This window comes from Botryllus schlosseri, chromosome 9, assembly GCF_051294905.1.
Source record: "Botryllus schlosseri isolate E-star chromosome 9, Bs_hap1, whole genome shotgun sequence".
NCBI lineage: Eukaryota > Metazoa > Chordata > Ascidiacea > Stolidobranchia > Styelidae > Botryllus > Botryllus schlosseri.
The window spans coordinates 17,969,868-17,992,517 of record NC_137244.1 but is presented as its reverse complement, the minus strand read 5'-3'; the positions used below and the strand labels follow the sequence as shown (position 1 = coordinate 17,992,517).

Below are 22,650 nucleotides of genomic sequence, written 5' to 3'. Positions count from 1 at the left end.
CTTATAGGCAGTAGTAGACACGATACCTCAGCCTAAGACAGACTCCAACACATCCCATACACACTCCAGAGTCCAGACATGATACCTGAGTCCATGATACCATAGCTATATACCTGGATCTGGGTGATACCTGAGTGGTATCTGAGTATGTATGTCCACAGCCAGACCACAGGGTCGATTGGAGCGGTCGTGTTTTCAATTTGATTCATTAAATTGATACCGAATTAATGAACTCTGTTTCTTTTTTGAAGTGACGTCGTCACTCCTCTTTTTTACTTTTAATCAATAAATAGGCATTATGCTGCAACACTAAGAAAGATATCTGGAAATAACGATGTCAACATGTCATCTGGGCAACATTATTGTTGCGTGTATGGCGATTGCCTTGGTTAATGCAAGTGCGACAAGTGAGTAGATTATTTCCTTGTATTTGCACCTCTGTTAAAATTTTGCTCATAAAACCAGACGTCACCGGGGTAAATGAGTAATCCAAAGACTTTTGTCATTGCACATGAGCAACATGTGTAGTCTACCACTCATCGCTTTCGACGCTTCAATTCCCCATATACTGTTGTGAACAAGTAATCAAACTATAGAATTGGCATCTTTCACATTTGGTCTGTGGACATCATCAGGACCGCTTCGTCCAGCCCGTCATATCCGGTAAATGAAAATATGCATTCAGCGCATTTCTGGAAATAGTTAGGATTCTTTTTCTAAATAGCACTGGTCCACCGCAAATGCTGTCAATTGTATGCGTAATCACATGCGAAACGTACTGAAAAGCTACCGAGATGCCAGTGGTGGTTATTGAAGACATTTAGATAATTGAACTAAAAAGCACAAATGCGAAATCTTATCTGTGATTGTACCATATACTTAAGACTTAATCAATGGGCATTATGAAGGTATGGAAGTACATATTAACAATATCCGAAATTCTAATATAGTCAATTGATTAGGCAATATTAATATCAGTATGATTGGTCATTCTATTCCACCTATCAATTTGAAGTCTTTCGTCTCAGGTCAAGTTCACAGAATTCTGAATTCAACATTGGACTATTATTTTTTCAAACCGTCCGTCTCTCACTGCAGAACATGTGATAATGGGGACGAGGCATTTTCTACAGAAATAGTAAGTATTGCGTGGAGGGATTTGTTATCTAATGCATTCTTGTCTTACATGCCTAATTGCAATTGTCAGAAGAACTGCGTAAAATAGTCCTTATGTCATGGCTAACGTACTTATTTGTGGTGCCATTCGTCATTTTACATTAGTCGCGAAGATGTTTCTTGCGATTTCAAAAGTAGGCACCTCTGATTAACTGCTAGAAGTATCGGCCTACTCCTTGACCAGTAGGGTTGTTGAGAAAAATCTTGTTTTTTTTTCAAATTTTACTGGATACTTGATAAAATTGTTAGCTTACCAAAAAAAATGCTGCACATCAATTTTGCCTCAATTCCAACCAGTGGAAGCGAGGTTATTGTAGTAGAATATTTTGGATATATGTAGGGGAGAGGAGGCCAAGATGAGACACTTTTCTGATAATTCAACGCCACTCGAAGAGTAATGCCTTATGAGGAATAATTTTGGTACCAATGGAAAGCCTGTGATCTGTACTATATATATCTATGGCTTGAGTTGTATTGAACAACATACTTATGGATTTCTTGGCCCTCAAAAATCCTTGCTCAAATGTCTCAACTTACCCCCAGGTGAGGGTAAGATGAGACACACTGTGTTCAAGATGAGACACCAAGCAATACTTGCTCATTACACCACCAATTCATCCCGAATGATGAATCAACTAGCAACATCGTGAATAAAATATAATAATCATGAAATAAATCACTTTTAAAAAGAATTTGTACATCATATACAAATTTAAATGACATCGAAAACCAAACATCCATGAGATATAGCAACAATCAGAGTTTCATTATTATTTTGTCTTGTAATGTCGCATCTTGTAAACTACTAATTAAATAATACGTTTTGTGTGCCTTCAACAGTAAATTTTGAATCTTCCGAGGCCTTCAATAGAAAAGCCCTCTGATACCCATGTCTCATCTTACCCTCGTGGTTTTGTCTCTTCTTACCCCCACACCTAAATTATCGTATAAACTGGAATAAAAAAATATCTGTCCGTTACTTTTCAGAGGTAAGTACATGATTACACTGCTAATATTGCACTCAACCAGCTCCAGTAATGTTGTTTTATAACATGAAGTATCATGATAGGTATGCCCTTACAAACATGAATTCACATAACTGACATAGACTATGAAAATATAGTTTTTGGAATTTTTTTGCTCAACCTCAAATCTGTTTGCCTTGTTAATATGGTGTGACTATAGAATGACATTATGGGAACAACATAGTTGAAGGAATCTGTCCATCAGAAAATTTTTCTGTGGAAAAATTGCATGCCTCATCATGCCCCGTGTCTCATCTTGGCCTCCTCTCCCCTAGTAAAAATAAATATAAATTTTTTTCAAATTTCACTGGCTACCCCATGAAATTGTTAGGTTGTCTGTAAAAAGCGATGCACAACAAATTTGGCTCAATTCCAACCATTGAGCAAAGTTATTGAGAGTACAAAGTTTTGGATTTGAAAATAATAGTATTTACGGTGAAAAATTCTTTAATTATTTATTATAGATCCACCCATCGTAAACACTATAATTTGAAATCCTAAATTTTGAACAGCCCGTAAACTTTGAAAAATAATTATATTTGTTAATATCAAATTAATCCAAAACTTTTTTCTCTTATAGCAATGCCGATATAGCTACAATTTAGCATGCAGCCAGAAAAATTTGAAAAAAAGTTATTTTTGACCAAATATTCTTTTTGAAACTACTTCTTTGATTACTTTGCAGACCTTTCATTTTCTACTTCCACTTGAAGTACTTTTCACATCTGTAGGAAATTGTTACTTCTACTTGAAATTGAGTGGAACAATACAACGTTACCTCTACTTTAGTAATAAGTAATAACGCTGACTACTTTCACCAACTCCGGATATCTGCAACATTGAATTTACATTTAAACCATTGCATCGATTGGTTGATATTGTTGGCTAATGGTTTTCATTTAGACACGGTCGATCTTCATATTTTGAATAGAATGGTAAAATTGTATTCGCGTAGTAATTCATTCCAGACTAGATCAAATCTACTGCAGATACAAGTTTATAATATACCGGTATAATATTATATTAGCAGTAGTCTACTGTTCTAGACCAGTGGTTCTCAACCTTTTGGGTAAAATTTTGAATCAAATGTTGCTGACCAGTAACCCTAAAAAACCCAAATTAACGGTAAATTTAGTTACGAAAAATTTATGAAGCAAATATGTAATATTGGAAGCTTTATTCAATGTTGCCTTTTTACATTGGGTATTTATAAATAGTTCTATTGAAGTTTCTGCATGGTTAAGGTCACGAAATTCGCCTAAAAGCCACTAACTCGATTGCGATTACTCGGTATCCCTTGAAAGAATTACGACTTTGCTGTTTGCTATAGCCACTATTATAGCCTACTGCGAAGTTTGTTTAAAAGTCTCCATAACTTCAACGTAAAACTTGTCCGAAACGAGATATATGTTACTGGAGTTTCGTACAACACTTTCACCATTGTGACGTACGCCCAAAGTAGACCAACACTGTATTAGGGCACCGTGCAGAAAAATACTCTCCGAACTTCTAAATCAATATGCATATAGTTTGATGTTATATTTCTCTAATTAATGGACAAGTGCCCATCTTCTTGCATTTTGGAACTTGAATATAAAATTATAATATATTTGGCAGACCGGCAGGAAACTTGCCATATGCCACTAGAACAGTGGTTCTCAACCTTTTTGTCTTCGCGGACCCCTTTCGGACCGTCACGGACTCCGCGGACCCCCGCGAAGTTTTAGTTCAAATTTAGCTCAATTCTCGTGCAATCGTCATATGTCTTGTGCAAAATGATAACTGTATACCCTCAGTGATAAACATCAACAAAATGACTTTTCTTTAAAATGAGATCATATTCATGTAGAAACTGGGCTGACTTCTATTATTTCTAAGCGATTGCTGCAACTGCATTTCTTGAAATAAGTGGTCGTGTCTTGAAAATCCGCGCCTTCGATTTGAGATGAACGAGTGCCAAAAATCCATTTCCACAAATATAGATGGTGGCGAATGTAATAATAACGCGGAACGCTCCCGACGACACATTTGGGTATGATCGCAACAAAAATGGCACCAAAATTGACAAACAATTTTGTTTAACGAACATATAACATCAAGCCTGGACAGTTTTATCTAGCAGCTTATCTTGAAGTTATTATGAAAAAGATTGTTATGTATCATAGGAGAACGTGGATTTTTGTAAACATTTTGAAGTCGCCATAATTGACCTTACTCATCCAACTTTTCTTTCCCACATTCCCCAACAAAACATCTCTAAACAGCAAAATGTTTGAATCAGTGGGCTATTGGCAATTTACCAATTAAAATGAGTCTCCACAGTAGGATATTTCATCTCTGACGGCCATTCTGTGTATGAGAGTTCGGGAGTTTTAGTAGTAATGAAGCGAAACTGCCTCGTGATTTTCCGAATTAAAAAAATACAAATTAGATTATCAAATATTTTGAGGCTTCGCGGACCCCCTGGAAATGCTTCACGGACCCCCAGGGGTCCGCGGACCCCCGGTTGAGAACCGCTGCACTAGAAAGTAAAAATACCGAACTTGTGCAATCCGCCCTCAAATACAGACAATCGGGCATGTAATTCTGGTAACATGATGTAATTGTGCTACTTGCTGTTGTTTAGCTGGTTACAATATCACTCAAATCTCTATAGGCATACATAAATTGCAAATTTGTCATATTTTGCATGTACTTGATGTAACTATCATTATTGAATTGAGTACTTTCGAGGTAAATGTGGTTAGTACCTCAAGTAAATATAGGCTATCAAAAGGCAGACTTCTATGTTGCTCGACAAATTCGATTACGATTTAACATGTGGAAATTGAACTAATTGATGGAATTTCCCATGCGATACCAAATTCTATAACGAAACTCATTTGCAGAACGGAGGCGGACATATTCCAGATTTTGAATTTTGGTTCACCGCTAATGGAACCGAATACCACATTGCTTTGGAATTAAACTCTGGTTTGATACCTGCCGGATTCTCAGTTTCCTACTTGGGATATGATGGGCAACCGGCAGTGACATATAAAGAAGAATCGGCAGAGGTTTGGAACTTGCTGAATCATTCTCTGTGTTGAATTAACTGTCACGAGGATTAGAAATATTTAAAAGTTATGCAATTTATGTGCTTTGTTTATGAAATGGTTCAGTCTTTGTCATGATACTGAAATTAGCCTCAAGGCCCATTATTTATGACTTAGTGTTACATTCGCACGCCAACTGAAATTACTTGGATCCTCTCAATTTAATACTTGATTTCACATCTAGGAAATCAATAATTGCTACTATCATGGTCATGTGATCGGTGTTGAAAATAGTCAAGTCATCGCAAGCACTTGCCATGGACTCAAGTAAGGACATTATTTATTACGTGCTATACTAAAGCGGTCTAGTGCACGACATTTGTATCTGATGGGTGTACTGTACATCATAAATTCCAATGTCGATCAAGTGTGACAGAGAAGCTTTCTTTTCTTTGAAGGGGTACAATTTACCTTCCTGCCGACGTTTTGCACTTTGCTCCTATCAAGGCTGGACATTCTATGCATATTTTATATCACGAAGAAGAAATTAATGGTTTCGCCTGCGGAAATCAACACAATCACATGTTTCATCAGTCAATGATGGGTATGGTGATTTTATCATAAATAATGCTGTCTGTATGTATAGACGTTGTAAAAATATTTACACTTGATTTATGATTATATCAGCAAAGATACTTTTTCGATAGTTCATTTGTTATGGAATAGTATTGGAAATAAGTTTAAGGAAGCGCATAAAATGATACAATTGCCTTGCTGATAATCGTTTTGACCTTAACTGTAATACCATTTATACGTATTAGTGGTTTTCCAATTGATCTCCCTATTTATGGCTCACTTGAACACCAGTACCGTACCCAAACACCGTATGTATATAAAAAGAAAAACAATGGTTGTCAAAAGGGAGCAGTGTGTCATTTCTGGTCCTTTAAATATATTAAAGTAGTAAGTATCTTAGAATTTATCAAATGAGGGATTGATATCGCAGGATTGTGGGTAATGACGCACACCAGATTTTGAACAGCTTCTTAGAGGTACAGAACTTCAATATACAATTGAATAGTAGGCCTATATTCATATTGAAATAAACTGGCTGACACTCGTCAGGGGTAACCGTCAGCAACTAGTGGAGAATTCAAAGGAACACAGTATATTTCAGTGTCAGCCGAAAATATTCAGATTCATTTCAATATGAATACACCAGATTTTGTATACAATGCATTTGCTTCACAACTTTTAGTGTAGTACTTACCTAAGCCTGCTCAAATTATTATAAAAGTCTTAGATAAAGGAATGCGATGTCAGATCCTAAAAAATCCCAGATTCAATTGTGATTCGTTTTGATATTGAGGCGTAATTGCTTGTATTGATTCATAAACAGTAAACGGACATGAGCCAATTTCCTGTATTGATTTATAAACTATAATCTAACTTGACCCGAACCTTGCATCAATGCATATACTAATTTATCTACGGAAGCGGTTCTTATATGAAATGCTCTGGAGTAAGTGCGCTAAAGGCCTGGAATTTTTTGATGTTGCCATGCCAAGTCTCATTCTCTTCAAGAGGCAATCAGTTTTTAACGAAATCTCAAGCTGGCTGTGGTATTTTTTACTATCATCTGTTACAGCTGCAATTTTCCATCTAGCCTGAAGTAGTGACGGTTAATACCAAACAAAGTTTGAAAATAGGAAAATTTATAGTTGAAGTGATCAGTCAGTACGACCCCTTTGAACAGCTTCTGATATGCCATGTATTTTTGAAAGAGATACATCTTACATCTGGTAACAGTAAATTTCAATATTGCTATTCTGATTTTGATCCGTTCACCAACAATATTATAATGTTTTGTCCTATTCAGACCAAGTTTTTATTTCACTGACTTGATGCTAAAATTGACCTGTGTTTTTATAGTTATTTGTGACGAATTTCGGTACAAGGCTTTATGTGTGTCATTAACCAAACGCAATGAACTGCGAACATGGCAATAAGGGTCATGATAGACCGTGTTGATATTTGAACATCTTAAAGATGGTCTGACATCGATACTAATTACTGCCAAACATGTAAAGGCATAGATATGAAAGTCACCTCTCCAGTCCATCTGAGATTTAGAACATGATTGCAAATGATTACCTTGGTTCTTAGGTTATCTTAGGAATGCGACATTATACAAATAGTAGCAGAGTATCTGTACTGAACTAAATGCAAAGTGGGCAGCCTATGTATTTATTGTATATAGGCCTAGTATAGTCAGTGGTTTGGGATGTCAATTATAAATATTTCATGCAGTGCAAGACGCAAACACGTTATCGGTAAGCATACTAACAAATGAAAAATTGTAATACCCTTGCTATCTATGTTCGATGTTCTTCAAGACCAATTGTGTGTTGCATTTTTTAGGCCTAGGTTTCAGTTTGAGCAATATTCATGTAGATCTCATACTGTTTTTGGTCAATCATAAATGCTCGAATGAGGTCTAAATCAAATTAAATGCTTTGCAACTTGATTCATCTCCTTTTTTGCTTTATATTAATTCTGTACAATTATGTGGTGTGCCATTTTCTGGAAAATTGTCCTACGATTATTCTCTCTTATCTATTTTTGGCGTGCAAATATTACCACCCGTAATTGATCTTTTCGTTTACAAAGTGAAAGAGATTGTAGAATCATCTCCATCCGGGGGATTGAGAATTTAATTTACTTACACCACCAAGGCGGTAATAGTACGCCAATTAAGGTGATTAAGTTGATATAATTTTTTCTGTCGCTAAAACAGTCTTTCATAATCCTGATATCCGCAACGATTCTTCTTTTTCAGAAACCCATCATGCTCCGACACGGTTGAAACGCGAAACGCAACAAAAATTCATCGAGCTTCTCTTTGTCGTGAACAAAGAACTGGTACTGATACACATACCTAAATATCTTCAAATTGGTACGTGCAACGTACTGTACGTTTTCAGAACGATAAATTCGAAAATATCAAGGAACTGCACGAGCATGTGAAAGAGGTCGTCAATTACGTGGACGCGCATTACAAGAGGATCGATTTACGTGTCGTTCTTCTGCACCTCGAAGTTTGGGATAAGCAGGATCAGATAAAAGCGGAAACGAATGCTCAAACGGTAGCGGCGATATACGCAACCGAGTGGGGCTGAAATATTAACAGCATTTTTTGCAGGTGCTGTCGGATTTTTTGTCGTACCGCACGAGAAAAGTGCAGGAGACTGGGAATGCCAACTCACCGTGGAAATATACCGACAACGCTCAACTGCTGTACGGAGGCGATTTCGACGGTACAACCCTTGGCATGGCCACGGTGTCGTCCATGTGTGGGCTGAGATCCGGGGGTGTTAATATGGTACGGTTCTGACGAGTCACGATATTTACCAGTAAATTCGGCAATTGGGGAATTTGGCATTAAAAATGTATAGAACTATTATTGTTATGAAAGTTACGCGTCAATATTGTGTTGATGAAATTGAAAATGAATGTGTTACAGAACATGAGTGTGAATTGTGATATACGGCACTCGCTGAAACACTTGGTATTTAGCAATAGGAATACGACGTTGGTATTTTTGTCCTTGATGATTTCGCTGCATATACACCGACTCGAGTGTGCTTGTGTTAATATGTATGGGTTAGGGGTTAGGATAAGGTTAAAGTTAGGGTTAGATGTTCGGCTAGGTTAGGATTAGGATTGGGGATCTCCGATTCACTGGTACCCGTCTCAATGCTGCACCATCCCAAGATTTCACTTCACGTATTTTAGGATCGTGGCAAGGACCATGCTCAATCTGCAGCTTCGACCATTACTCATGAGATGGGTCACAACTTGGGAATGTCTCACGATACTTCAGGGTGTGATTGTGGCGCGAACAAGATTTGCGTGATGGCTGCTGTCGCTAGGTGGGTGTTTGGTCGGGAATTTAATTAAATGATCTATATTTAATCAGGTATTATCCGACGGCTTCTTAGACTTGTATCCGGCATTTTTCATGAAATTTTCACCAAGGAAGTCATTTGGAAATCGCTAGACACGGTATTTTAATTGTGATGAAGTACAGTGTTGTGTAATTATCTTTGATCTCGCCAATCGTAATTATGCTCGTATTTGATTAAACATGACCTAATCTCGTTGCCTAAACTTATTGCTCCTGAGAGGTCATCTTATCTAGGTAATTCAATTGTCTATCGCATACTTTAAGCAGTTAATAGGGGGTGACTGGTTTTGAAATTACAAGATGTATATTCACAATTAACATCACTGCAAATAGGTAGAATCTCAAAAATTACATTCAATTAACGTAATACTGGAGCTATTTCACGCTGTTCTTATCACAAGTTCTATCAACAGTGATTTAAACTTATCTCAAAAGTACTGTCTACTTTTCCAAATCCTCCAAGTAAAAGTAGAAGCCGTCTGAAAATGTAGTCACTTGAATAAGTAACCGGGACGATAAAGCAAATTGATTACTCTGAAAAAGTATTTTGTTACATATCACTTCTGGTTGTGACATCGGCCATTTTTAGTTAAATATTAGAAAGGTTACAAGATGTTAAAAAAATGGTTACAGCTTCAACCCTCCCGACGATTGGTCGGACTGCAGTAGGAAGGACTTGGAGCGAGGCTACAAAAACGGCGTCGGAAACTGCTTGACCAACGTGCCAGACAGCTCGAAGATATTCGGCGGGCCCAAATGTGGCAACAGGATTATCGAAGAGGGCGAGCAATGCGACTGCGGTCTGGCGTCCGAATGTCAGAGGTCAGTGTGAGCTTTTGATATGCGGCAGTCGTGAAATTTTCTCTCGAATTCCGTCCCGCACGATTGGTAGCTAGAAAAGATTGAGGGCCCATTGACAATTTCTGCGATTGTTCGGAAATAGCGCTGTGTATCTCATGAATTGGCATTTCTCAGTTCTCCGTCCCTACCTCATACACGGAACGTGACAATATGGTGATTCTCGTTGTTAGGAGACACCTGTTGCAATGGTTACCAGTGAATTTGGCATGATGAATTCGGCATATGGTATATTAATACTGTATTATTAATAGTGTATCAAGAAATTCGAAAATGAAGGCATCACTGAATATGAGCTTGAATTGTGGCACTAGGTGAATTCGGCACTCAACGCTTGGTTAGGATGTGTAAATGTATACAGGTTAGCATTTAAGTCACAGTTAGATTGGGTTAGGGTTAGGGTAGAGGTATGTTAGGATTAGGATTAGGGCCACTAAAACCCGCATTTGATAAATGGTAATTAAAATTCACTGTATCTGTCCTGCTTTGACTGCTCTCAAAAAGTCTCGTGATCTATGCGCCGCGGGCATAGTTGCGATTCATGATCCGTGAGTATTGATCAATACCATCGCACCGCGGTGTTTTTTTAATGCAATATCTCAATGGTAGGATGTTGACGTCAGCTTTCCAGTCAATGGCCGTCTGGTTTCGTTACGTGGAAGTCCGCTTAATCCAGCTCGCAATTGAGATTTTGAAAACTTCCTTTTATACTGGATTTCGAGTCGTGCGAGTGGCTTTCTGTTTGTTTTATGTTCCGTTCGCTTTGTACCATTCGAAAACTGCCTTTCTGACAATCCGTCTCGCATCCTGTATTGCGAGAAACGATTGACGACATCCTCGTATCGTGTAACATCGGTCGTTTGTTCAGTGTGATATCATCCGAAAATCCGTCTCTTTGCGATGTGACGCGCTGATCTTGTGATTTCATATCAATGTTTAATTATTCTTTATTAGTCAATGCTGCAATGCCACGTCATGTATGCTTTACGAGGGGGCGGATTGCGACAGCGGTACCTGCTGCACCGCGGACTGCCACTACAAAGACTCGTGTCACATATGCAGAGTGTCTGCCAACGAATGCGATATCGCGGAATATTGCACTGGGCATTCGGCGCATGTAAGCGACACAATAGTGGGTGATAAATTTTTTGTTGCTAATGTCCGTGCTCGCGATCCCTAGTGTCCCAACAACGTCCATAAACTGGACGGGCTGACTTGCAGCGCAGACTCTGGGATGTGCTACGGTGGTGTTTGTAGGACACACGAGGAGCAGTGTAAGGACATGTGGGGTGAAGGTATGTTGTATAAAAATGGAGTATTTTATTTCCCTATTGAAAAGAGGCATGGTTGTGATTGATCACATAGACTCGGTAATCAGCCCATATATGTGGAAAAGGCTTTGATCCGCTAATTGATTTCAAGCTAGAGGAATTGGACATTATTCAGTGTAGTCTGCAGTTTACTCCTAAGGAAATAACCTGACTCTGATTTACTGGGTTTTCCCGATTTCTGTGAACTTTGGTTGCTAATTGCTCTGCCCCTGTCTCTTGATAAATTTAATGTGGATTAATTAGCTTAAAATAGATGTCAAATCTTGATTGATGAATTTTGAATCGAATGTCTTATCGGAATCTAATTGGACAGTCGAAAAATTCTAAGAAGCATTCGACAAACTTGTGTCGACCTATTTAATTTTACCATTCGCGCATCAGATAGGTTACGGTAGCACAATTAGTTAGCCTTCTTATTGTGGTCTGATATTGCTTCGAGCAACAACCGTAATCTTTTAATAAGGCGCTGTCAACGGAGATCAGCTTTGCTACGATGTTGTTAATCTGTTTGGTAATTGGAACGGAAACTGTGGGAAAGACGGAGCGCAATACAAGAAATGTGAAAAAAAGTGAGGGCTAATCTTTATGCTTGATCTTAATGTCCTGACACGGATGTAGGCATTGTAGCCTTGGCATTATAGTAATGGTTTTCATTGTGGTCATTCATTCCGTGTTAGTCGTGAAGATTGATCTTGCAAGTAAAAAAAAACTCTGCCCTACACTTGCTCCCAAACTACTTCTCCAAACTACTCACGTTGTTACTTTTAAGAGCTTTCGTGTTTTACTTTTACTTGTAATTGATAAGAGATATGCGGAATTAGTTTTGCCCCTGACTGGAGCGCCAACGACTGGTGCTTTAAGCCTTTAAAACCGACCTCTGATCGCAGATATATCAGCGAATTCTGACGCGCTGGTCTTGTCTTGCAGAGACGTTCTCTGCGGGAAGTTGATTTGTATGGGCGGTAACACCCGGCCATTGCTCGCAGCCAACAGAATAGCTTTCAGAACCACGGTGTCACAGTCTGGCAAGAGGTTTGTATGCAAAACGGTGCAGTCCGTCAACGGCAGTTCTGATAGTGGCGATCTGGCGCATGTACGAGACGGAACCAAGTGTGGTGACGGAAAGGTATGTCGGTTGTTGATATCCTGGTTTTATGGCGACGATGGTTCTACTGGAATTGGATAGCTGCTATTCATTAGCGTGACCGTCTGACAAGCAATAGATACAGGCATAGCATCGCCGGAACACAGCTTTGAAATTGTGCTGATTTCCGAGAATTATGTGTAGTTAGTTCTATTACTAAGTCGAAAAGGTATCACTGATGAGTGAATGATTCAAGTTACTGGCTCATCGTGCCAATCTACATTTTAAAATACGTACTTGAATACGAGGTTTACTTGTTGTTTTCTACTTCTATCTGGAGTTTTAGTCTCAACTTTTCAACAGCATACCTCTAGTTTTTTGGAGTACTCAAGTCGGTTTTTCCTATTTGCACTACTGACTCAATTGGATTTAGGAAATCCAAATACTGAGCAGCATATGGGGAGCTGACGTCTGAAAAAGTCATCAATAAATCACTCTATCTGTCAACGAGGCTGAGATTAAGGCTGGGCTGAAAGTTATGACTATTTTATTTAGTCATCGCCATCTAAAGCTGAACAGTGATGACACCGTTAGTCATTTAGTTCCTGGTCGATGAAATTTTTTAGTCGTCAGCTTCCCAAATTTTGCACTCATGGTTCTCGGAACTATTCATCTCATTCAGGGGGTGTCACGAGGTCAAAAAAGTTTGAGGACCACTGTTCCACCTTAACCCTGCGATAGGAAGCTCTCAACTAGCTCTCACTTTGCTATTGTTCCTGAGAGACTTTATATGTCAAGCTTGTGTTTTATTACCAGATTTGCTTTGACGGAGCGTGTGTCGAAAACGATTCCGTACTGAAGAGCTGCAGCATGGACTGTCACGGCCACGGGGTAAGATATATTCACTTTTTTACTGAGATTTTGCTCGATTCAAAATTGCGTTTTGGCCCGGCAGGTGTGCAACAACTTCGGCAACTGCCATTGCGAAGCTGGGTGGGGCCCGCCCACTTGTAAAAATTCTGGCAACGGAGGAAGCGCGGACAGCGGACCGATTTGTGCGAGCAACGGTACGGTTTCGGAATTCCGACTTCTGAGTTGATGAATATTGTTGATGTAATTGTAATCCAGAAACACCGTTGGTACTCAAACAAGTAAAACTAGCGCTTTCTAAGTAAGAAAAGTAAGAAGTAAGAAGTAAGAAATTAGGAAAAGTATTATAGGTCTAGTTTTGTCTAATAAGCTGAAAACTGCAGTAGGAGTAGTTTCAAATCATAACCGCTTGAGTGAGTATACAAGAGGCGAACCTAATCTCATTACTCCGAAATTAAGTAGAAGTACTTCGTTTCTGACCACGTCTGCTGTAATCTGTACTTGACACAACGCAAGAGTGTCGGTGACAGATGAAGGAAATCGCCGATAAGAGTATAGCAGATAAGCACAATTTGACTCTGATTGTTGTCACAAGTCCATATATATTTGTGACGATTTGTGTACTTACTCTTTTTGCTTACTCGGAAATTGCTACTTCTACATCTATTTGAGCACCAACAATAACTACTTTCACCACCTCTGGTCAATTGGTAGGCATAAATGATTTGCACACTCGGAAACTACGGTTAATCCTGCATTGTCATCAAATCCTCATGTTTGGAATGACAAATAAATATCCCTACTTCGCTTCGTATGCTTTGAAGTCAGTTGGTTCCTCCATTCAAATCTTGATTCATAGCGAAATTGTAATGCAAGCATAAAAAAGTTGCTTGGTGGAAGTGAGTAAACTCGCACTGGCTTATGTTCTAATATGTAAATAATTGTATGACGTCGGCGCGGGATAGTCAGTAGTACTTTGTTGACGACTCACAAATTTACAAAGCCAGCTTGACGTTTAAAGGTTCTACATGTCAGCAGTGTGCGATTCATTGTAGCCTACTGAGTGCCATGCTGGTCTTGTGAAAATCAATTCATTCATCCTCTTGCGTAGGCTTCTTTGTGGGCGTGTGGGTTCATTTTCTTGTGCTGTTTGACGATATAGTAACTGTTTTTATGACATTGTAGTAAGCGTGTTCTAAAATTAAGGTCGAGTAATATTCTGATTTATAAAATTGTAGCGAAGTGGAATATTGTTCTGCACATTCTTACCTGAACACAGATCAAATCGATAGTGACTATCAACATCCCTGCTTGCACAGTATTCTTTGTTAGTTGTGATGATATTGTGACGATATTGGAACGTGATTTGCGCAGACTGGGAAACCGTTGATGTAATTTTCTTCTTTTCGCGACCCACTTTTAATGCAATGTTTCATTTTGCAACCCACCACGTAATTCGACAAACAATGAGCCGTGCAAGTAACGAGTTGAATTAGGCGACCACGAGTGGAATTGCGCGACCATTCGAGAATGAGAGTGTGTCAAGCAGACAAGAACGCACGTAATCGCCGATTACAAACAAGAAAGTGTGTATTGAAGCATTATTTCGTCTTTTACATGAAACACAATATGGTCCCAAGTATAGTCTGTGTCTCGGCAATGATTTGCTGATTACAATCACGACTGTCACGAAAATATGGCTCACGAATGATTGTGAGCACGGGAACGTGGCTTACGACACTTATGGAGCAAAAACAATTCGATTCAGAGTAGGATAACGGGTATTTTCCCCTTTTAACCGCGAGAAGATAAAGTGTTTGACATATTTCGCATATTGAACAGAAAACAGCTACATTTAGAAATTCTTTGTGACCTACCAGAAATAGCTTGGGAAGCATTGCTCTAAAATGCCTTGCCGCGATCAAAAACAGACTTCACTTTCTGATTCATTGACTCGGTTACATAGATGGTCAGAAACGTAGGGATTCTACTTTTCTGATTACTCGAGTAGGTTTTACCTACAGGCCTACTTGTACCGCTTAATTGGTTATGTTTTGGCTACTTCCACTTCTGCTGAAGAGCTTTTTGGCAAACGCTTGGCTTACCGTGCTTTTTACGCTCTTGATTTTATGAAGTAGAATGTTGTTTCGTGATGACTTGCATCAGCTTTATGATTGAAATCGTCATGAAAAATGAGAGAAAGAGCCCATGTGTCACACAAACGGTATGCATATGCAATATGCATATTTTTAAAAATTGCACCTATTTGTAGTAACATTGGTCATTTTGTGTTGGTTGCGAAGATGCGCCCAGCAATTTCAAAAGTGATCGGTTTTGGTTACCTGAGTACCTTTCATATCTTCATTTTCTGCTTCTACTTGAGTAGCAACGATGACTATTTTGATCTGCACTGCTCAGCTATTAGAACATGTTGTATTCTGTTTTATACGTTACCTCTGTTCCTATCAGAATCGGTTTGTTTATTGTCAAATCGTAAAATTACGATTTCAAAATATTGCCTTTTCGCAGTTGATATCCAAGTTGTGCTGATGTGCGTGTTCTTCCTGGTCATACTACCGATTGTGTTGGGACTGTTCTTCTACATCTGGTGGAGAGTCTGCGGCGGCCGGCAAAAGATGTACGCTTGGAGGAAAAACAGGTTGGTGTCCCATCTTCTTCAAATAGTTGAATCGGTAGAGGTGCTTGTAGTCTTTCAAAACTTTATACGTTGAAAGAGTTTAAAGAACACTTTGCTAAATAAACTGCAGTCTCAAACTGGATTAGATTACCGTAGTTACTGATGCATGTACTTACTAAGGTGTCTACACAGTTGTGAGGGAAATTTGTCTGGCGCTCTGTAAGCTATTGTGGTATTCCACGATGGTATACGATTACTGGTCACTTTGGTGGTTATACTGCACACTGCACATGTACGAATAAAATGGAGAGCTTCTTGGAGGTACAGCACTTCAAAATACAAGTGAATAGTATTTGATATTGAAATGAACCTGAATATTCTCGGCTGACACTTCTCAGTTCATTTCAATATGAATAATGAATATGCTACTCAATTGTAAATGGAATGGATGTGAATTGATGTCATGAATACGAAATTTGTCTTGACTGCTACTCAGCTAGAGATTGCTGAGTGATGAATGCTTTAGAAAATATCAAGATACACATTGGTTGATTTCCTGGTGTATGTTGTCAGCAGTAATTTGGTAATCGGTTACAAGTGAACCATCTCTTTTCCCTTTCACCAATTGGTATTGGATCAGAATACAGTGCTGAAAAGGAAAGGGCCATATCGGTGATGTATTTTGCTGTTTGCCAACAAGACATGTTTAATCTGTAGTTGCTTGTAAGCATAATTTATAATCTGTGTAACTGTTATTATCCTAGCACATAGGATAGTTAGATTTTAGTGTTGGGAAAATTGTGCAAAATGTTTATTTCCTATTCTGGACAAGAATTGCAGCCAAGCTCATTTATCAAGTAAATATTGTTTCGACAAACATAATGCATGACTTGAGCAATTATTTTTTTGTCTGAACGTCACACTCGCAGGGACGCTCCCAAAGGATTTGGTGTCACTGGAGAAGCATAAAGATATTTAATGTGAAGTCATATCTGTCCGCTAAAAGAATATGAAACGGTCAAGATACCGCCCTCCCCACATCAGTAACAGTTCTGGGTTGCATTTGCATTGAAATCTGTTTGCCGACCCTTTTTTCGTGCTACCCTGTGTATTGATCCATCGATGTCGTCCACAGAGCTTATCGCAAAGGCCAGAGGGATCCGAAATCCAACGAAAATGTGTAAGGGCGTCGGTGCATGTGCTTGTTGCCTTAGTGTGCTTCTCACCCGCCGGTGTCTGTAATACTGGGCTGTAGTGTCATCATTTGTGAATGATTTGCATTCCGTTTTAATTGGATCAGCCGTCCGTTGCAATGAAAGGTTGATCCTCGATTGAAAGAATGATTCAATCTTTTTTTATGGGATTTTTTATCGGGTGATAATTGGCCTTATTTTCTTGACTATACTGATTCTATTTTTGGTTTCGGTTTTTCTTATGAATTTCCTTGTTTTATCTTTATCTGTTACGCAACTGCGGCTCTGTGTAAGTACTGGAATCGTGCGGGTAATTATGTAGTTTTAGTGACTTGACATTTTGAAGAGTGTGATTATACGGCGCGCTGATACTCGCTTGATGGCGGGGTATTGATTTGGCTCTGTAATTATCTCTAATAATGTCAAACATTTTATTAAAACCTCCTCAACGAGCACCGCGCACGCTAATATTAGTCCAAATTACGGTGTTGAATGTAGTGCAAGCCTGTCCTACTAATCTCACATCATTGCTATTAATCTTCTGGAATCTTTCGAGAGGATAACTGTCTCGATCTAATCGCGCGGTTGAGCTAATTATATAGAACTGAACTCGCCGACAATGTTAATATCATGCTTATGTCACTTGCATAGAGGGCAGGATTGATAAAGTGGGGTGCAGTGTGCTTTTTTATTCACACCGAGAAGTGTTCCACATGACTATCACAAATCATTGCTCCCCACAAACATGTTAAAATTTATCACGTTTCACGTGACCATCAACTGTGTTCTCCACGAAGTTCGATATATGCACGTCGTTTATAAGTCGTTTAGGGTTGGGGGTTAAGGTATCGTAGGAACATTCATAACTCTTATTCCCTACCCTAAATCTAACCCTAACTTACTGTACTCTACATAATTTACATCAGAGGTCTCAAACACAGGCACGCGAGACCCAAGAACATTTTGTGCAGCCCGCGTCGAAAGCAAGCGCAAAAACAAATTTACACAAATATTTGAAAATGTGATTTTTTTTCATGCCAGGCGTGAGTTGCTACACAGTAAATCGCATTTCCACGACGGGTGTGGTATGTCATTCCGCTAGGTCCCCTTAAATAAGGCCTACTTGGCTGTACTTATGAAATTGGCCCGTATGCAAATATGAGTTTGAGACCCCTGATTTCTATGCATGGGCATTGGGCAAGAGAGTACACTTGCAACCGATACCGCCGGCCACCAATTAAAAAGTTTCGTGGAGAACACAGTCGATGATCACGTGAAACACTATCAATTATGACATGTTCATTGGGACCACTTCTCGGTGTGGATGAGAAAGTAGGTGCACTTAACGCGAAAAAAGACATCGCTCATTACATTCGTGTTCGCATGGGGCTAGAGTACTTCCGACTCACAGATGATTTTATCCAGCATGCTATTCTCGTGACCTTTGAAAATCGTGTATCGTTCAGGGCGTCTCGGGATAAGGCTCCCGTCAGAGCGGCTCGTGGCAATCCTCCCCCTAAATCCAGGTCATCGACCGGAGACAGCTATTTCAACACGCTGCAACCCGCCAGCTCCAGCTACCCGATGGAGTCCGGGGTCGGTCGGCATCACGACCAGGCTAAACGTCCCAGCGTACCGTCCACGTTTGATGTGTCCAGGCCTCCGCCGCCAAATCGACCGTCGCCGAGATTTCCGGTCCGTAGCGCCCCGCAACGCCCGGACGTACCGAAAAAAGTGAGTGTTTACTGTTTACGTGTGTTGTTCCGCGAATTCTTGCAGTATGATTGAGGAAAACGTTGATAAACGCACAGCACCCTGCACCGCCATCAATCGTTTTTGCAGCCTGGCAACCAGAGGTGGTCAAAATAGGCGGCGTTGGTCCTCTAGCAAGGCTCCGACGCGAATTATGGGTTCAGCTTTTTCCATGCGTTTGCAGAACGAAAGCGAATAAGGCATGCTTAGGACTATAGCATTTACATGATGTGTTAGGAGGGCCTGTAACCGAGCTAGCACAGCACTGTATACTGCTCTTGGCTTGTATAAGCATTAAACCTTCGAAATAGAAGTAATATTATAGATGTCTACCAGGGTTGAAATCACTCTAGTCATGACTCGAGTCATTTTCTCAAAATACGGAAATGACTAGACTCGAGTCAATCTGTTTATTTACTCGACTTGGACTCGAGTCAATGCGCATGACTCGAGACTTGGACGGCCAAAACCGACATTTCATTGTAATTTCGAAGAATAGTTAAGTAACCACACTATCAGGATTTTGTCTATTGGTACCGGTACTTGAAAATGCGACCAGAAACTACTGAAAGTGAGTAAAATTAGTGTATTATGAATGCGAACCATTCGATATCACCGATCAGAGTTATAAAAAGTGGGTTTAACAAGACTTTAACTGGAAACTGAGCATTCAACACAATGACTTAAACTCGAGGTCGAGTCATTATACCATGACTCGGACTCGACGCTCTTCTCGCTGACTTGGACTCGGACTTGACTGTGTGGTGAATTGAAAATGACTCGACTTGACTCGAGTCAAAACTACAAAAGTGAGATTGACTTGTGACTTGGTTACAACCCTGATGTCTACTCATGTAGACCCACAAGTGGAAGTAGCCAGAGTACAAGTAGAAAATGAAACGTATGGAAAGTAATCGAGAAAGTAGATTTGGTTTTGTGGTCGCATACTTTTAGCAGTTCATCGGTGCCGGCTATTTCCGAGATTGCGAGATTTGGTTTTGGACCTAACGCAAAATGTCTCGCAACGCTGCACAAAATATATTCAGTCACCTTGATACACCTTGATTTGAGACTATCACTTATAAAATTCATGCAAACTTATCCCAAGACTATTACTACTATTGAAAATTGCTCAAAAACTGATTAAGTAGGAGTGGAAGCTGTGCAAGTATGCAAAACCTACTTGAGTATTTTGAATAAGTAAAAGTACTTTGGTAATGACCACCTTTGTTGGCACATTCGAGAGCCCTTGTATCTCATTGCACAAGCAGCCTACAATTCCCTTTCAGCCTCCACAACCATCGGTCGGCTACAAACCTTCAGACGTCAACGTCGGCTTTGTCGGGCAGACAAACGGCTCGAATTCTACGTCGGTCCAAGCTCGTATCGCGCAACTCAAGCAGGGGGGATCAAACTGGTCGTGATGTAACCGCGGACGTGAGCGTTACGTGTAACGGTCTGAAAGGTGTATTAACGTAACTCGTTCAACTGCTGTTCTTAAGAAGGCAATCATATTGAATATGTTCCTGTCGGGCATAGCTGATCTTTCTCCATGTGTCAACACTGCCGGGGTAGTGTCTTACTAGCCTGGCGTGTTGCTCGGATATTTTACGTCAGTGTGCTGACCACACGTCACCGTGATGGCGGAGATCGTTGGACAGCTTTTGCAATTTATATTGCCGTTAAATTGTTTATAAATTTTTCAGATATTTAACACCAGGGTTGCCATTTAGCCGTGTTTTCCAACTTTTGGCCGTGAAAAGCAGTATGTTGCGGTCCAACTATATCTGTCGTGGACGTAAATTGATGTTGCGGCCAATCCAATACACAGTATACACTGATGGATATCACAACTAGAATTTAACTGTTATTTCGAACTCAATTTCGACTTATTGTAATGTATATGCACTATCGTCATTGAGTATTTCACGATATTAACACTTTACTACAACAACTACTATTTCTTACAGAATTACAGACCATGTCAATACACATTTAAAATTTCCTATATGGCATCACTGGGAAGGCTATAATTTGGCCGCATTCAAGTCCATTTGGCCGTACAAATTGGCGTGTTGGCCGTGGCAGATCGGTGTAATCTGGCAACCCTGTTTAACTCTCATGCAGTATAATATACTCTTTATTCGCACTTATCGATTAGAATAATAGCTGCATAATTTTCTTCATGCACTTGGAAGTTCTGCATTTTTCCTACATGCTCCACGCATGCATATTGCAGTTCATTATGTTGCCATACTACGAGTTTGTTTTGATTCTTACTGTTCCAGTACTGTTGAAATCATGCTTCCGTGCGTGGTCTTTACTAAACGCCTAATTTCTGAATCATTTGTCAACAACGTTGTATCCGAAATTGCTGTCAGGGTATTAGTACGACCAAGACAATATCAGCATTCCTATCTGATGTAAATCACAGATGACAACGCGATATTTGGACTATATACCACGCTGGGCTTTCACAATTGAAAGCCACCACTTCACTTTCAACATAAGGGGTCACCATTAATATAACAATTTCACAAAGTAATGCTTTCCTGTTGCAATTCTCGCTCGTTCACTTTGAAATGCGGCTTGTAAACATGCAAATCTGAAAAACTTCACCGAGTGAGCTGGTATTTTTCAAGTAGAATTGAGTTGTGTAACTTCGTGGACTTACTCCGATATTGATGTGATATGGCCGAGTCTCTCGACAAGTTATGTTACCCTCTCGCTGTCAACATACCACTCGTTTGATTTAACATGAAATTAGAATTACTGGTGTGAGTACTTGTATACCCAGCGCTATCGAGTCCGTACGAAATCGTTATTTGTTGCTGCATATTCTATCGTGCGCAACGTTTCTTTCGTAGCTGTCTTTGATTGGCAATTTAATTTTGTTCCACATATAGTAAAATATATAGTTCGTAATTATGCTCTTCTGATATGCTCATTTTCATTTTTGTATTGACAATAATATAAGGACTTCGGAACGCACCTCGCGTACCCATTCCACAGCAAGTATGACGATGTGTATCGCTTCGAAGCACCCCTTTGTGACACTGCACAATGCACATCCCTAATTGTGTCAACCTAAAACGCGACACCTGTTTAGCGGGGGAGATAGCGTAGTGGTGACGATGAGCGCCTGCCGCCCGGCGGCAAGGGTCTGATTCCGCGACGGCGGGTTATTCTGGGCTCCTCTTCTCCCGCTTCGCTGGTCTTACAGTGACAAAAGGGAGCGTCTGGATTTTAGTTCATTTAGCGTGGGGTCGTTTTATTCTCTAGTCTCATGTTTGTGATTTATAGCGCCCTGATCGTGATGTTCAACTGTCCCGGTTACAATATAGGTTACTTAATTTTCAGACAGTTACAAATGGTCATGACAACGAGGGGCGATAGTCTATTATTCAATAGTTTGCTACCTCGAAAGGCCTCTTGATATTTGTCAATGCAACACCCCGCTTCGCATTTCATCGGTAAGTTTTTATGGGTCGAGTATGAGCAACATGCATCGTTGCAGACACAAAGTTTAGAGCAGAGGTCTCAAACACGCGGCCCGCCAGAGCATTTTGTGCGGCCCGCGACGGCATTTTGAAATTTCAAGTATTAAACAATATATTCACATGCCATATATCTTTTTTAGGTATAAGATATTAAAGTTCAACCTAAAACTACCATAAAGATCACTGAAATCTCGAAAAACTTCACTATCACATCACGTTTA

At 39.7% G+C, this 22,650-nt stretch overlaps 1 protein-coding gene across 2 annotated transcripts; it reads left to right on the top strand.

Moving 5' to 3' along the window:
- The first annotated feature begins 210 nt into the window (after positions 1–210).
- Positions 211–21,947, top strand: LOC145446497 (disintegrin and metalloproteinase domain-containing protein 12-like). 2 transcript variants are annotated; one of them, XM_080324810.1, is made up of 20 exons: positions 212–407; positions 1,029–1,138; positions 5,090–5,257; positions 5,481–5,563; positions 5,695–5,840; positions 8,076–8,158; positions 8,221–8,382; positions 8,439–8,618; positions 9,032–9,168; positions 9,837–10,025; positions 11,016–11,178; positions 11,242–11,356; positions 11,856–11,961; positions 12,320–12,518; positions 13,293–13,367; positions 13,432–13,543; positions 15,876–16,005; positions 17,120–17,164; positions 18,644–18,911; positions 20,219–21,947. In XM_080324810.1, exons 1-20 carry the CDS (start codon positions 335–337, stop codon positions 20,351–20,353), a joined length of 2,679 nt encoding a protein of 892 aa, XP_080180936.1. In that variant the 5' UTR covers positions 212–334; the 3' UTR covers positions 20,354–21,947. The 2 variants fall into 2 exon arrangements, with proteins under 2 accessions (XP_080180937.1, XP_080180936.1); XM_080324811.1 differs by lacking the exon at positions 17,120–17,164 and having other exon boundaries at positions 211–407.
- The last annotated feature ends 703 nt before the right edge of the window (positions 21,948–22,650 follow it).